The following is a 14,910-nucleotide window of genomic DNA, read 5'->3' as shown; positions in this document are numbered from 1 at the left end:
ATTTTAGAAGTGCAAGCTACGCAAGGACAGGATCTTCCGCAAAGTCAGCTGCACAGGCAGGAGGAAGCACAATCACTTCAGAACTGTGTTTGTCATCAAACACCTAAACACATGAGGTTATGTGATATGATTGTCAATACGATTATCAACGTGACAGGATCGAGAGTCATAGAGGAGACAAGCTTCCTGCAACACCTCAGAGAGATTCTCTAGACGAGCTTAACCTCTGGCCATGGGTATGCTTGAGTTAACGGAAGTGAGAAGACCCACTCACCTTCTTGAGCGACCTAGCTAGTGACGGGGACAGCTTTGCTTTTCACCAGCTCCTCTTCATACCTGGCAAGTTCATCTTCCTGCTCCTGCCACCACTGCTTTCCTCCTTCCCTGACATCAGAACCCAGCTTCACAAGCCTTCCACTAAAGACTAAAGATCAGTGACCATTCAGAAATCCTCCAGGCTTTTGGGGCCAAATTGAACCATAGAGATTCCCAGTCTCAGGGATTTAGCAGTTCTGGGCTAAATTAAAATACCCAGATTGAATCCAGGTAAACCGCCCTAATAAGTGAACATTTAATATGCATTCCTTCGATCAGTTCTATATCTCGGGAAAACCCTTACCAGTGCATGTAAGAAGGAATAGAAATAATATCAGAGCAATGTCTCTAAATACACAAAAGAACAGATTTAAAAGAACCAAACAGCACCTCTGGAAATTAAAAAAATGTAACTATAAAAACTAAACTGGAAAAAAAGTAGTGGATTTGATGAAGCTAAAGAAACACACAGGGAACTGGAGGAATAATTACCTACAATCCAACAAGGTCTGCAGGTTAGGACAGAAGAGATCAGGACTTGGCAAAGGACTTACAGTCCAATATGTGTTTGGACAAGTTAGAGGGAAACATAGATATGGAGTTGAGACAACATTTAAAACAACACCTACTAAAGACACATCTGATGGCGCTTTGGTAATTGAAGCTATTACTAAACTAATTGACTAGTACTTTGTTAACTATTACTGTCAGTGTGATCCAATCAGTCAATCCAACAGTACTCGGTTTCTTTGATATGAGGATCCCCACTCTTGCACCCTTGCTAATGCTGAGGATAGTAGCCACATCTGCCATTTTCTCACTGTGATGGGATACTTTCTTGTACCAAGTGACAGCCTTTCCTCCTCAGTAGCTTTTCTACAGCACATGGGGATTAAGTGAAGGTTCAGCTGCTATTAGTGACAGTATTATGATTTTAAAAAGAGTGAAAACTTCCAGTGCAGATGTCTGTGGATGCAGTCCACCCATTATGTGGCCCACCTTAGCCAGTACTTCATCTGTCATTTAGTTCCCAGATGTCCCCTTTTCTTTAAGGGATCATTATGAGAGTCTGGAGAGATGGCTCAGTGGTCAAGAGCACTGGTTTCTCTTTCAAAGAACCCAGGTTCAATTTCCAGCACCAACATGGCAGCTCATGATAATCTATTACTCCAGGTCCAATCCATCTTACACGCTCGTCTGGTCTCTGTAGGTACCAGGCACAAACAAATAGAACAGAGACAGTCATGGAGACAAAGCTATGCCTTAGTTAGAGTTTCTATTGCTGCAACCAAAGCAAGTTGGGGAGGAAAGGGCTTATCCAGCTAATATGTCCACATCACTGTTCATCAGCAGATGAAGTCAGGACAAGAACTTAAGCAGGGCAGGAGCCTGGAAGCAGGAGATGATGCAGAGGCCATAGAAGAATGTTATTTACTGGATTGCTTGCCCTGGCTTGTTCAGCCTGCTTCCTTACAGAACTGTGGACCACCAGGCCAGGGTTGGCACCACCAATAATTGGCTAGGTCCTCCCCCACTGATCACTAACTGAGAAGATGCCTTACAGCTTGATCTCATGAAGGCATTTCCTCAACTGTGTCCCCTTCCCCTCTGATGACTCTAGTTTGTGACAAATTGACACAAAACCAGCCAGTACAGCAACCATACATATAAAATATTTTAAAGATCTTACATAAAAGAGACCACTATCACTTTAAGTCCTCCAAACCATCATCAATGTGGAACCATGGTGCAACAGTGATCAAAAATTATGAGCCTAGCCCTGTCATGTGAATGGTCCTCCAATGTCAATAACATCTCCAAGTTGCCTTGGGGAAAGAATAGGGCATTACTAAGACACCCAGCCTTGGTGTTTTAGGATTGTTCTCCATGGGAGTCCTCTCAGCCTTTTCAGTTGAGGAAACTAAATGTATTTTAGGCTGAAAACAGGCAAAGAATTTGACTGCCAGATCTCAGGACTCAAATCCAGAAGTCAAGCTATGTGGAAGGCAGCAGAAGCAGAATAGAAAGTTCAGCATCTTCAGTATGAGTTCCAGAACAGCCTGAAAAACTCAGTGAGGCTGCTTCCAAACAAAGAATCAGACTGCATCTGAGCAACTTGTCTGGTACAAGGTAAAAATATCCTGACAGTTGATAGTGGCACCTCCCTTTAACTTTCTGCTCAGCAATTCTTTCTTCATCAGAAATATATGAATAGAGTTATTTCTATTTTTCTCATTTGTATATGTGTATCATGTGCATGCCTGGTGCCTGTGGATGTCAGAAGAGGGCTTTGGATCTCTGGATCTGGAGTTATGGATGGTTCTGAGCTACCATAGGAACTAAACCAGGATCCTCTGTAAGAGTAATAAGTGCTTTTAACCACCAAACCACCTCTTCAGCCTCTACTCCATCAATAATATACATTAAGAAATACCTTTAATGGTTTCTTACTCTATCTCCTCTTTAAAATATTCTGGGTCTTGAAAAATGATTAAGCAGGTAAAGTGCTTGCTGAGAATAATCCAATCCCATTATCCTCACAGAGGTGGAAGGGCAAAACAGACTCCTGAAAGTTGTCTTTAACCTAAAGAGGGGGGGAAGGAGGGAGGGAGGGAGGGAGGGAGGGAGGGAGAGAGAGAGAGGGGGGGGAGGGAGAGAGGAATAAAGTTTTAAATTAAAATGCTCAATGGGCCATCTTTACAAATAACAAATCAGGACTCACAGGAGCCCCCAAAACAATAATTAATCCCATTTGGCTTCTGGTGGGCTCAATGTTATTCTAAGATTCTGCCCTCTTTATTTCTGCTCCAGAAGCATCTTCTTTCCATCCAACCTACAGATACAGCCCACCTTTCTTTGAGATCCTGAGCTTCCTGGGCATTCATCACCTTGATGAACATTCTGCGTTCTAAGTCCTCCAAACACCCCTATCTTATATAGGAAACTCACGTGAGCGTTCCCACAACCTAACATGTGGTAGACTGTTGTCCCTTCCTCCACAGTCTACCACATCAATCTGGCAGAACTACTTAACTGATACAGATACTGTTGGCTATTAGGGTTTAGTGGGTACCTCCACAGAAGCTTTTCAATTTTTCTGAAGGATTGTGGGGTTGAGGGAAGGTCTGACTCTATACTCAGTTAGATATAAAGTTGGCTTCAGCAGGGGCTGGAGAGATGGCTCAGGGGTCAACAGCACTGACTGCTCTTCCAGAGGTCCTGAGTTCAATCCTCAGCAACCACATGGTGGCTCACAACCATCTGTAATGAGGTCCAATGCCCTCTTCTGGTGTGTCGTAAGACAATAACAGTATACAGTGTACTTACATAAAATAAATAAATAAGTCTTTGAAAAAGAGGGTTTAAAAAAAAAAGTTGGCTTCAGCTTCATTGAAATCTTCCTGCTTCCATCTCCCAAGTGCTGAGATCACAAGAATGAGCTGCTGTCCTTGGCCTCTCACTCCAATTCTTGAAGTCTATTCAGAGAGCTATATAACACAATAGTCTGTCTTGTGGCATGTTTTCCTGCATGCCTCCAAATCACGGAGAGTCTGCAGTAGCAGATACGTCCCTTTTCCTCCCCATGCATCAGAATTAACCAACGACAGAAGACAGTCAGCACACAGGCTGTCACCTTTCAAAACATCCCCAGGGCATGAAGTGTTATTTGGCCAGTAAGTTATCTAACTCTAGAAGCCCATCTGAGGATCTATTTCCAGCCCCCTGGTATTTGGGTTCCTCTACTTTAAGTTGATTGTTCTATTTGGAGAACTAAGATGAACATTCTTATATAAATTTATGAAGGGGCATCCTTAAGAATGATGAGAGAAGCAGAAGGAAGATGGAGGGAAACAAGGATATAGCTCAACTGAAAAATAACATCAGGCTGCATGCACAGGCACTTTGAAGCAAATGATTGCAGCAAAGTCAGCTCCACCTGAACCAAAGCACCAATGTCTTTGCTTCCCATGCCAGTCAGCCATTGGGTGCCAGCCAATATTGAAGGAATGCACATCCTGGTCATGATAATGTCCCCCTGATCACCTCACGTCTAAGCACCCAGTGTTTACAGCAGTCAGTGGATAGATGCATCCCAGACCTGGGCCATGAGTCAAAGAATAGGGAAATCCACACGAACTATTTACAGTCAAACTGCAGCCACAAATATTTTATATCAAAACTTGTTGTTCTAGCTGGTGTGAAACATGCTGGTACATTTACAGCCTCAAAAGCATATGTCAGAAATGGAAGAAGCCAAAATGCAATTAGCAAGGCGTTCCACTGAAGGAGTTACGGCAAACATAGAAACAGAGGGAAATATTAGTGATAAGAACAGAGGAAGGCAGCTAAACAGAAGCAAGTGGTACCCACAACAAAAAAAACATTTTCAAACTGGATTCGAGCTAAGATTTATGGCAGTTGGTAGAGTGCTTGCCTAACATGTAGGAAGCCTTGGGTTCGATGCCAGCACCAAGTAAAGTAGGCATGATTGTATAACCCTGTGATACCCAGGGTGGCAACTGGCACCATGAACCAGGTTGGGCAATGAGAGTAGGAGTATGTCTCCCAAGAGCTGAACAGTTGACTTTGAGGAACAAGATGCTTTGCCAAAAGTTGTACTGAGAGGTCTGAGTTCCCAGGGAGAAACCCGGAAGTCACGGTTCATGATTGGTTGTAAGGGTTATGAATGAGATTGCTCAGGGGAGACCTCAGGGACTCACAGAGGAGGAGGAGGAGGAGGAGGAGGAGGAGGAGGAGGAGGAGGAGGAGGAGGAGGAGGAGGAGGAGGAGGAGGAGGAGGAGGAGAAGAAGAAAGACTGAGCAGAGGATCAGGAGAAACAATATAACCCTAACGTTTCCCTGTATCCAAGAGGAGTGGCTTGAGGGAACAGATAAGATGGCTGACTCAGCAGGTTCTGGAGATGGCTCACCTGCTGCCACCCCTGTCCTCTGGCTGACCCCAGAACCCATAAAGTAGGAGGAGAAAACCAACTCCTGTACATTGTCTCCTAACTGCCATGGTCACTGTTGGGGCAGGGAGGGATAGATACATTTTAAAGAATAAAATACAAATGTAAAAGATAAGAAAATGTTATTACATTTGCAAAACAGGGTAACATATGGTTTCAACATCAAAGGCTGAAGCAAGTCTATAGCTGTGTGATGGTTTGCATATGCTTGGCCCAGAGAGTGGCACTATTAGAAGGTGTGGCCTTGTTGGAGGAAGTGTGTCACTATGAGGTGGGCTTGGAGACCATCCTTCTAGTTCCTCCTAGGATGTTCAGTCTGTTCCTGGCTTCCTTCAGGTGAAGATGTAGAACTCAGCTCCTCCTGCACCATGCCTGCCTGGACGCTGCCATGCTCCTGCCTTGATGACAATGGACTGAACCTCTGAACCTGTACACCAGCCCCCATTAAATGTTGTCCTTTCTAGCTCGAGACCCCATATGTACAGCAATGCCAACCAAACAGAGCTTCCAGGGACCAAGCCACTACCCAAAGACTATACATGGACTGACCCTGGACTCTGACCTCATAGGTAGCAATGAATATCCTAGTAAGAGCACCAGTGGAAGGGGAAGCCCTGGGTCCTGCTAAGACTGAACCCCCAGTGAACTAGACTGTTGGGAGAGGGAAGCAAGGGGGGAGGGGTTGGGAGGGGAACACCCATAAGGAAGGGGAGGGGGGAGGGGATGTTTGCCCGAACCGGAAAGGGAATAACACTCAAATGTATATAAGAAATACTCAAGTTAATAATAATAAAAAATATTAAAAAAATGTTGTCCTTTCTAAGACTTACATTGGTCATGGTGTCCGTTCACAGCAGTAAGACCCTAACTAAGACAAGCTGGGAATTTGAAACCATCCTAGTATACATATAAGTTTCAGACCACCTAGACTGCAGACTGAGATCCTGTTTCAAATGAATACAATGGTGGTGATGATGGTGATGGTGATGGTGGTGGTGATGGTGATGGTGATAGTGGTGGTGGTAGTGATGGTGATGGTGGTGGTGGTAGTGATGATGCTGGTGGTGGTGATGGTGATGGTGATGAGATGGCAGGGCTGAAGAGATGGCTCAGCAGTAAAGGTGCTTCCTGTCCAACGACCCAGACTCAGTTCCCAGTAGAGCAACTCACAACCACCTTTTAACTCAGGCTCCAGAGAATTTGACACCTTCTTCTGGCCACCCCAAGGTACCTGCACATGCATGGCATACACTCAAACAGACACATACTCCTACAAAAAACAACATAAATATGCCGAATAAATAAATAAATAAATGAATAAATAAATAGCAATGACTAGTGATTGTCTCATCTGGTTTTAAACTTAGCTTTACTTTCTTCTGTTTGTTTTTGTTTGGGGTTTTTTTTCCTTTGTTTTTGTTTTTTGGGGATTTTTTGGTTGTTGGGGTTTTTGGTTTTTTTTGTTTGTTTGTTTTGGGTTTTTTTTGCATTTTTATGTCACTTTTCTTACTGCCAAACCACTGTGTTAGAGTAATTAGAAGTACCAGGTATTCTCGTGTCATTTGTCTTCTTAATGGAAGACTGAGTTTGACTATGAGAGCATTGGAGAGACTGTGTAACAATTTAATAGACTGAAGCCCCACTAGAGAAGGAAAACAATCCACTAGAGGCCTCCAAGAGAGCCAGCCACCTGTTTGTTCTCCTAATCAAGCAGAACACCCCAGAGGAGCTGGAGCCGCTGCACTGCCCTGTAGAGGTTCTATTGGAGCCAGCTGTGGGAAGGCTCTGACACTGATTAACTGGGTCTGCAACTCAGTCGGCCTCTGGCAGTTTAGACACCTGCTTCCCCCGAGGTTCATAGTTCTCCTCCAGTAGAATGACCAAAGCAAGCTAATGTGTCCAAGGGGTGCTTAAATATATGCTCCGGGGTCATGGTGTTCAAATCGTGGAGATTTTGTGCTGAAGTATTTCTTAATCATAGAGGGGGAAACAAAAGTATTGAAAAGATAGCAGTGAGAAGTGTCACAAACTGAATTTCAGTGAAACTCTTAAAATGATACATTTATTTCCGTGGTTGTTTGTATACAAAATACACACCATTAGCATTGCAAAACCTCGGAACCTGTGGTTCTCTAAAAATATCTCGTACAATAAAGGAATAGCAATTTTAATAGATCTCGATTTTTATCAAATAAACATGCATATAAATTGTAAAAAAAAATACGTAATGAGCTCAACATCTATGCTACATCCAAATAGAGGTACACTCTCATGAGTTGAGTGTCTTCATGAGTCTGCATCTCTGTCATGTTCATGGAAAATCTACAGAAAGGTTTCCCACATGAAGTGACACAGTGACACATGGGGCTGTGGGCAGGGATGATAACTACATAGAACACCCACCTCCTCACAGGACAGGACAGGTGCACAAGCACTTCAGAATGTGCTCAGATACAGAAATGAAAGCTACATCTCATAAATTGACCAAAATGCATATATTCCTTACATAAAGGCATTCTAAATGTAACAAATGCCACAGAAACTATGAGCTTAATTTAATCTTCACATAGTGCCTAAAAGAATTACCCATTACTATGCACATGTTAGCCATGTGAACTGCACGGAGAACACGAAAGCAACAGAGCCGCTGCAGTCCTCTAACGCTGACCCCAACCTCCCCCACCTTTTTTGACAATACCTGAAGCAGTCGGTTAAGCCATCCATTTCAGCAGATGAAGCAGCATAGAATTCATTTGGTCACATTTTCAGAGCAAAGTTAGGCAGCTAATTGGCTCACATGGGCAGAGTTCCATTAGTCCCCTTGGGTTTTATAAGTGCTTTTATCATTATTATTTTTAATTTTCTCCTAATCACACATCTCTTTCAGGTGTTATGACTCTTTAAAAACAATACTTACTTTCTTGTTCAACATATGAAGAAATTGTTTCATTCCCCACCTGACTTTCAAACTTCATGGAACAAAATATACAATCCAAAAGCCAGAGCTGTCTATAGACCAGGGTATGTGTCAAAAGCCAAAGCCTTATGTTTGTGGTCATGCTAATCAGTGACAAAGAACGCTGTGTCTCTGGTTAGAAAAGCAGACTATTCTTCAGAAACTGGTTCCTGCCCGGGGTGACACTGTATTAGAGTCACTCTGTGTTCTACCTGGTTTCTGGATACAAGGAGTAGTCCCCGATTTTCTCCCTGCTCCCCCCACCAAATAGTCTACATGGTACTTAGGCTGCCGCAAAAACTGTAGTAGCCTGTTATCAGTTCAGGCAACAAGGCGCGCATCCCTCATTTTTAAAAATGTAACTAAAACTAACGTTGGCATCTCCTCCTCTTTTCGTTTTAGATGGGTCTCTTAGAGCTAGCACTGGTCTGGACCGCACAGTGCAGCTGAGAATGACCTTCAACTTCCGACCCTCTGCCTCTACCTCGGGAGCACTGGGTAACAGTCATATGCCACCGTGCTTACTTTAAGTGACGCTGGTAACTGTCTTATTGGGGAAATATATCTCTCGTCCCAGTAAAGCAATACTGATGCTGATAACAGTAGTCTCTTGCTATTTGCTCTCACACCGTCAGCTCTGCTTCTCCCCATGTGGGAGCCTTTCTCTGTGCAGAGCAGTGAGGAGTGCTTCTTAATGCCTGAGAGTGTACGAGTGTACCCGTGGAAGTACTGATAGACATGTGTTTTGGGTATGTGTTTTCTTCTGATTGGAACCCGTTCTGATGTGGGGTTTTCTCCTCGGAGATTAATTTACTTTGCTTTTGCTACTTTGACAACAACAGTAGAAGGGTAGAGTTGATTCTTTACAAGACACGTTAGCATCATGGATATACCTTCTAGCAACATAGTGAACATCCTTCCTATTTTTTTGTGGTGGCAAGTTTAGCTTTAGCTTGGGGTGGGTAGGTTGGTGGGTTGCTTGGTTGGTCAAATGAGTGTTTTGGAGACAGAGGTCTAATGTTGCAAAGGTTAACCTCAAACATACCATTTAAACTAGGCTGACCTTTAATTCTTGATTCTACCACCAGCTTCCAAGTTGTGGGATTACAGATGGGAGTTGCTGTGCCTTACAGCAGCCATGGCTTTAAGCACATTATCTTCTCTAAACCAGGGAAGTTCAACCTCTGTGTATAAAGCAGATTGCCTAAAGAAAACAAAGCACTTATACTTATTTAGCGCTCTCTCTCTCTCTCTCTCTCTCTCTCTCTCTCTCTCTCCTTCCCTCCCTCCCCCTCTTGTGTGTGTGTGTGTGTCTGTCTGTGTGCCTGTGTGTCTGTCTGTCTGCCAGTCTGTCTGTCTGTCTGTCTTGGGGATAGCTTTGGTATGTACATGCCACAGTATAGGACATTGGGTTTGGTAGGGGCACTTCAGCTGCTGAGTCATCTTGCCATCCCTCTAGAGAAAAATCTGAAGTTTCTAGGGTTTGAGCCCTACTCTAGGACTACCCTAGGACTACTCTGGGACTACCCTAGAACTACACTGGGTCTACCCTGGAACTACACTGGGACTACACTGAGGCTACCCTAGGACTACCCTGGGACTACCCTGGGACTACCCTGGGACTACCCTAGGAAAGATATTAGCATCAATTCACAACTGTATGCCCACAGAGATATATGACTGATGCTAAGCCACATATATGATGTGGTGCATCATTAGACACCACAGCAAGAATTAACCCTTTAGAATAAGACTGGATACATGACCTTATCATGCTCTTCCTATGAGTCTGGCATTCTGACATTTAAAAATAGAATGCAAGAAAAATGTCTTAAATAGCAAGTCTCCTCAAGACCGCAGGAAAACATAGAGTAGGGGGCTGCCCTGTGGTCATAGTAACAGAAAGCTGATGGACATGCAACAGCTTGCCAACAGATGCCAAAACATGTAACGCATCCCTCTCATCTGAAGGTGACTTTAGTCAAAGTCACTTCTAGTCAAGTGCAAAACTATCAATGCTCCAATTCCATCAGCAGATGATCATAAGTGTCCTTAAAATTTAAAACTAAGAAATTGCAAAGAACTGACACTTCAAAGCAACACATTGCAGGTATATATCCAGGAGCCTTCGTATGAATGATACATGACCCTTCACCAAGACCTCATTCACATGTGCTTTATGTATAATTCCCAAATTTGTCAGTAAGTCTCACTTACATGTGGACCTAGCCTGTCATAGGTACCCAATTTCCACAGAGGAGACCACCACATTTAAGATATAAACTGAACTCCAATATCTATGAAGGTCACCTTCACAGTGCTGCCTACAGTTTTAATCCCCAGTAAAGGATTACATATTTGTCTAGACAACATATGGAGATGATCTTGATTTAAGTCACATGTTTGGGCCCCATGCATGCACAGGAGAAGATGATGTCCCCATTTATTTCAACAGTCTATGATTGTTACTATGCCTATAACCTTCTTGAAATGTTATGATCTCAAAGTTTATTTTTCATGTAAAGTATCAGTGTTGCACCTCATTAAGACAGCTGGCAAGAGAGCCCTTGAAACCCAAGTGCCACACTGAAAGGAAGGGGAGAGGGGCAAAGAATGACGCTTCCTTAAGGAGACACACTCTTCACAGTGAGGAAGAGAATCAGTTTGAGACTTAGTTGAAAATTCTCATATTCCACTTTTGTAAGATATTTGAATCTTCAATCCCAGATGCTGGAATGTCACATCAGAAGGAGAGCATCTCTGTTTTCCTAACAGTGCAAGATGGCTGCTGGCAGTCCATGTGTGGTAAAAGTAAGTGTGTGCACAGAAAGTGCCACCCAGACTGTGACCCAGTTAAAGTCCATCCTCCCAGATTCTCAGGCCCTGTGTCATGATCCCCTCAAACACCGTGATGTCATAAGCTCTGTTCATACTTTCTATTTATGGAAGAATCAAAATAGCTTTGGGAAAAAATACATCTATTTTCTACATTACTTTAGTATATATAACTCCCAACTATTTTGTTCCCAGATGGTTGGTTGTGAAATCTGGAGGGGAAAATAGACTTACAATAGTAATGAGTCTTACAAAGGCACTACAATCTAAAATCTTGCAGTTTGCACTTTCTATTGAGTAAAAATATATTCCTTAAAGTGAGAAAAATATTATTTCTGTATTTAGGGGGAGAGACACCATAGTATGATCATAGTACGGTCATCAAACTAACATAATTATTTTTTCCTTCATCTGTACCTCACAGGGCGGATGCACGTTAGTTATCTATCCACACACTGAAAGTGGAAGCTATGGAAATCTTTCAAATACATATATATATATATATATATATATATATAGAGAGAGAGAGAGAGAGAGAGAGAGAGAGAGAGAGAGAGAATCTGCTTGACAGGCTAAAAGTCTCTTGAAAGTCTAAAAGCTTAGGAGATACATGGGCGGGTGGAAGGACTGACAGATGGATGGACAGACAGGCAGATGGATGAGTGGATGGACAGATGGACATAATGTCTCTAAGCAACCATGACAACCGTGGTATAAGACAAAGTAGCTAAGGAACTGGATGGTCATAAACTCTTCTACTTTTTGCTTCCCTTTCTGTTTCTTTGTGTTTAATAAAAGTTCATTTTTTAAATCAGGAAAAGAATTTAATATTAACCACTATTGAGTTTTCCAACAGCATACAGAAGAAGGAAAGGCTTTATTCCCAGGACGGACACAGTGAAAACAGACCAGTGAAAACCCACAGGCTGTCTAGATCAGGCTTTCCGGTTCCTGCCTGAGAGTATGGCAGCCACATCCCACACACCTGACGTGAATCACCAAGGTTCTCTAGAAGCATTTCCTCCACCAGGTCACACTTTAGGCTGTGTTCTGACTTTACCCAGAGTGGACCTTGGCTGGAGGAAGGAAGGAATGTCATCAGCTTCAGAATGTTCAGATCTATTGCCATCTCCAAATTATCTCTGAAACTAAATTGCAATTTGTTCAATCAACAGTTTATTGCTTTAAGAACATAATACATGTTTCCTATTACCAATCTTTTAAAAGTCTATATGTTTCTAGATAAATGCTTTAGAACAAGCTGACAGTATTCTTGCTTCCAAGTCTATAATAAGGTATCTAATGGGAGCTAGCCCATGTCTTCCCCCTTACAAACACAGGTAGCCAACTGCTGTCTTAAGGTACAAATCCCCTCTGTCTCTCTCTTATTTTGCTCTTCTAAAGGAATTTTTAAACACCTGTCATAAACATAAGTTATTGAGTTACAAATGACCTAATCTTTCCCTTCATGTAGCTTCTATTTTTAAAATGCAACAGGTAGGGTCTCCACCATATTGCCATATTCTACATAAAGAGATGCTGTGCTCATTATTCAAGTATCATAGCTTCGCATGCTCTCACATCCCAAGTATTCTCTGCTTTAAACCATCTATGCCACAGCAGAAGAGGCTTTGTTTGATTCATTCTCTTCGTTCTCTTGAGGGCTGGTGACTGTCACTTCTGGTCTTGGTGGTCTTTGAGCATCTAAACCAGCCTGGAAGAAAAACAGACCAAACAAAAGATAATTAAATAAAGTTTACACAAATGTCCCATTTAACCATATAAGTAAGTATTCAACTACAAACCATCCCTTGGCTTCCCTTGTTTCTAGCCAGTCATTTCCCCCAGATTGCTACTTTCAGCCCTTTATTTGGGCCAATGCCTCGTGTTACCATACTCCAGTGTGTGGAGGCATATAACTGTAATCCCAGCACTTTGGAAGTAGAGACAGAAGGATCAAGAGTTCAAAGCCAGCCTCAACTGCCTAATAGGCTTAAGGCCAGCCTTCTTCGAAAAAAACTAAAATAAATAAATAAATAAATAGATGAAATGAAAGCACAGACTCATCTCTTACGCTGCAGGGTTACTTTTCTCAATCTTTCTCTATATCCCTTTCCATTTTTCTGTTCAGATGTGTATTTGTGCTTTTCAGTTAAGTGTTTCCAGAGGCGATGGAAGGAAGAACCTGTCAGCTTCACCTCCATGTCTCGCTAACCCAGTGTGCTACCAGCGACGCTCTGCTTTTGGTCTTACACCAGAACGCAGAGTCATGGTGAGGTATCAAGGACCAAAGAGCATCAGTGTCTGACAGGGAAGAGCAGGATATAAAACCAACACAGAGAGGCGGCTTTTCTCCAGGAACAACCACTGTCCCTTGCACATCCCCTGTTATCAATGGCACTTAACACATTTATAATTCATCCACCCATTAGGCTGCTGCTGAGATGTGAGATGAGAGCTGGTTAGTTTTCAAACTACTTTATAAAATTCTGGATGCTTCACAGCCTTATGAGGGACCCCTCAGTCTTAGGAACAAGAGCAGATCCAGATCACTAAACCATGAGTTATGCTAAAAAAAGAGAAAAGAAATATATATGTGCATATGTATGTATATATGTATATGTGTATGTATGCATAAATGTATGTGTGCATATATGTATGCATGACTGTATATATGCATGTGCATATGCAAGTATATATATATGCATGTATGTATACGTAGACATGCATGTGTGTTATATACATATGCAAGTATATATGTGTATATGTACTTTTATGAGTACATGTATGTATATAAACATATATATACAGGTATGTGTGTATATATGCATGTATGTATATATATATGCAAAGGTATTACACATATCTATGAGAGTATATATGCCAGTGAATATGTGTATATGTGTAGTTGAATGTATGCCTGTATATGCTTATGTGTGCATATATGTATGTGTATATGCATGTTTAGGTATGTACCTACATATGTGTGTATTTGTATGTTCCCAGGTCTGCATTTTATTTCTCATTGCTTCCCTGTGAAGTATCTCAAATGATGTCTTAAGTATAATGTACTCTCATAATGTCAATAGATGGCAGTTGCTATTGTGTATCTGTCTTCTATTTCCTGCTGTTTCCTATACTGTCAGTTTGCTATCATGGATTTGATGTCTGGGTTTTTGCTATTTTTGTCACATTGCACAAGAACTGTCACATGTGACAAAATATTACATATAACTGAATTTTTATTCATTTGTGAGTAAAGAGTGCTTTTACAAAGTCTATTATTAACCTCCAATTTTGCAGTGCATATAAGTTTAGGTGTTCCTACACTTGGTATACTTAAAGCATGTATGTGTGTGCATGAGGACAAAGAACATATATAATCATTCCAAGAAGGGAAAGAATCAAAAAGATTCCATCATCTTGTGAGGAACCACTCCATCTTGGAGATCTAATTGGTCCTGAAAGTCTCTAATGAGCTGCTTATCTAACTGGGTTCACTATAGTACATACCGCAGACACCCATGCTCCAGACTCTTACCAAGTTACACAACCCTGAACTTGAGTGATGCCCAATTCCTATCAAAAACCCTCTTTTCTAATTAGTTTTTAAGTTAATTTATTTTATTTGAAAAAGTACATTCGTTTATGACATAACATATAATGACCTAAAGCATATTGTGTACATCGTGGAATGGTGAACTTTATCATCAACACCAACATTACCTTTTCAATCAGTAGAAACAGAATTACTCCTTTCAGACCTTCAAGTGTAAACACACATTCTTAGGAATAGCTACTAGGCTGGACAACACAGCTCCTAAACTTATTCCT

General features: G+C 41.9%; 1 protein-coding gene across 1 annotated transcript in view; it reads right to left on the bottom strand.

Annotated features, from left to right (window-relative positions):
- Positions 1-7,333: 7,333 nt before the first annotated feature.
- The window catches only part of Dcdc2 (doublecortin domain containing 2), a 158,750-nt gene continuing 151,173 nt past the window's right edge, over positions 7,334-14,910 (bottom strand). Inside the window, exon 10 of the mRNA XM_032885007.1 lies at positions 7,334-12,790. Within this exon, the coding sequence (XP_032740898.1) occupies positions 12,686-12,790 (105 nt within the window). The 3' untranslated portion in view covers positions 7,334-12,685. The remainder of the gene's footprint in view (positions 12,791-14,910) is intronic.

Source organism: Rattus rattus, chromosome 14 (genome assembly GCF_011064425.1).
Source record: "Rattus rattus isolate New Zealand chromosome 14, Rrattus_CSIRO_v1, whole genome shotgun sequence".
NCBI lineage: Eukaryota > Metazoa > Chordata > Mammalia > Rodentia > Muridae > Rattus > Rattus rattus.
The sequence above is the reverse complement of the archived record's forward strand: the minus strand, read 5'-3'. Positions and strand labels throughout refer to the sequence as shown.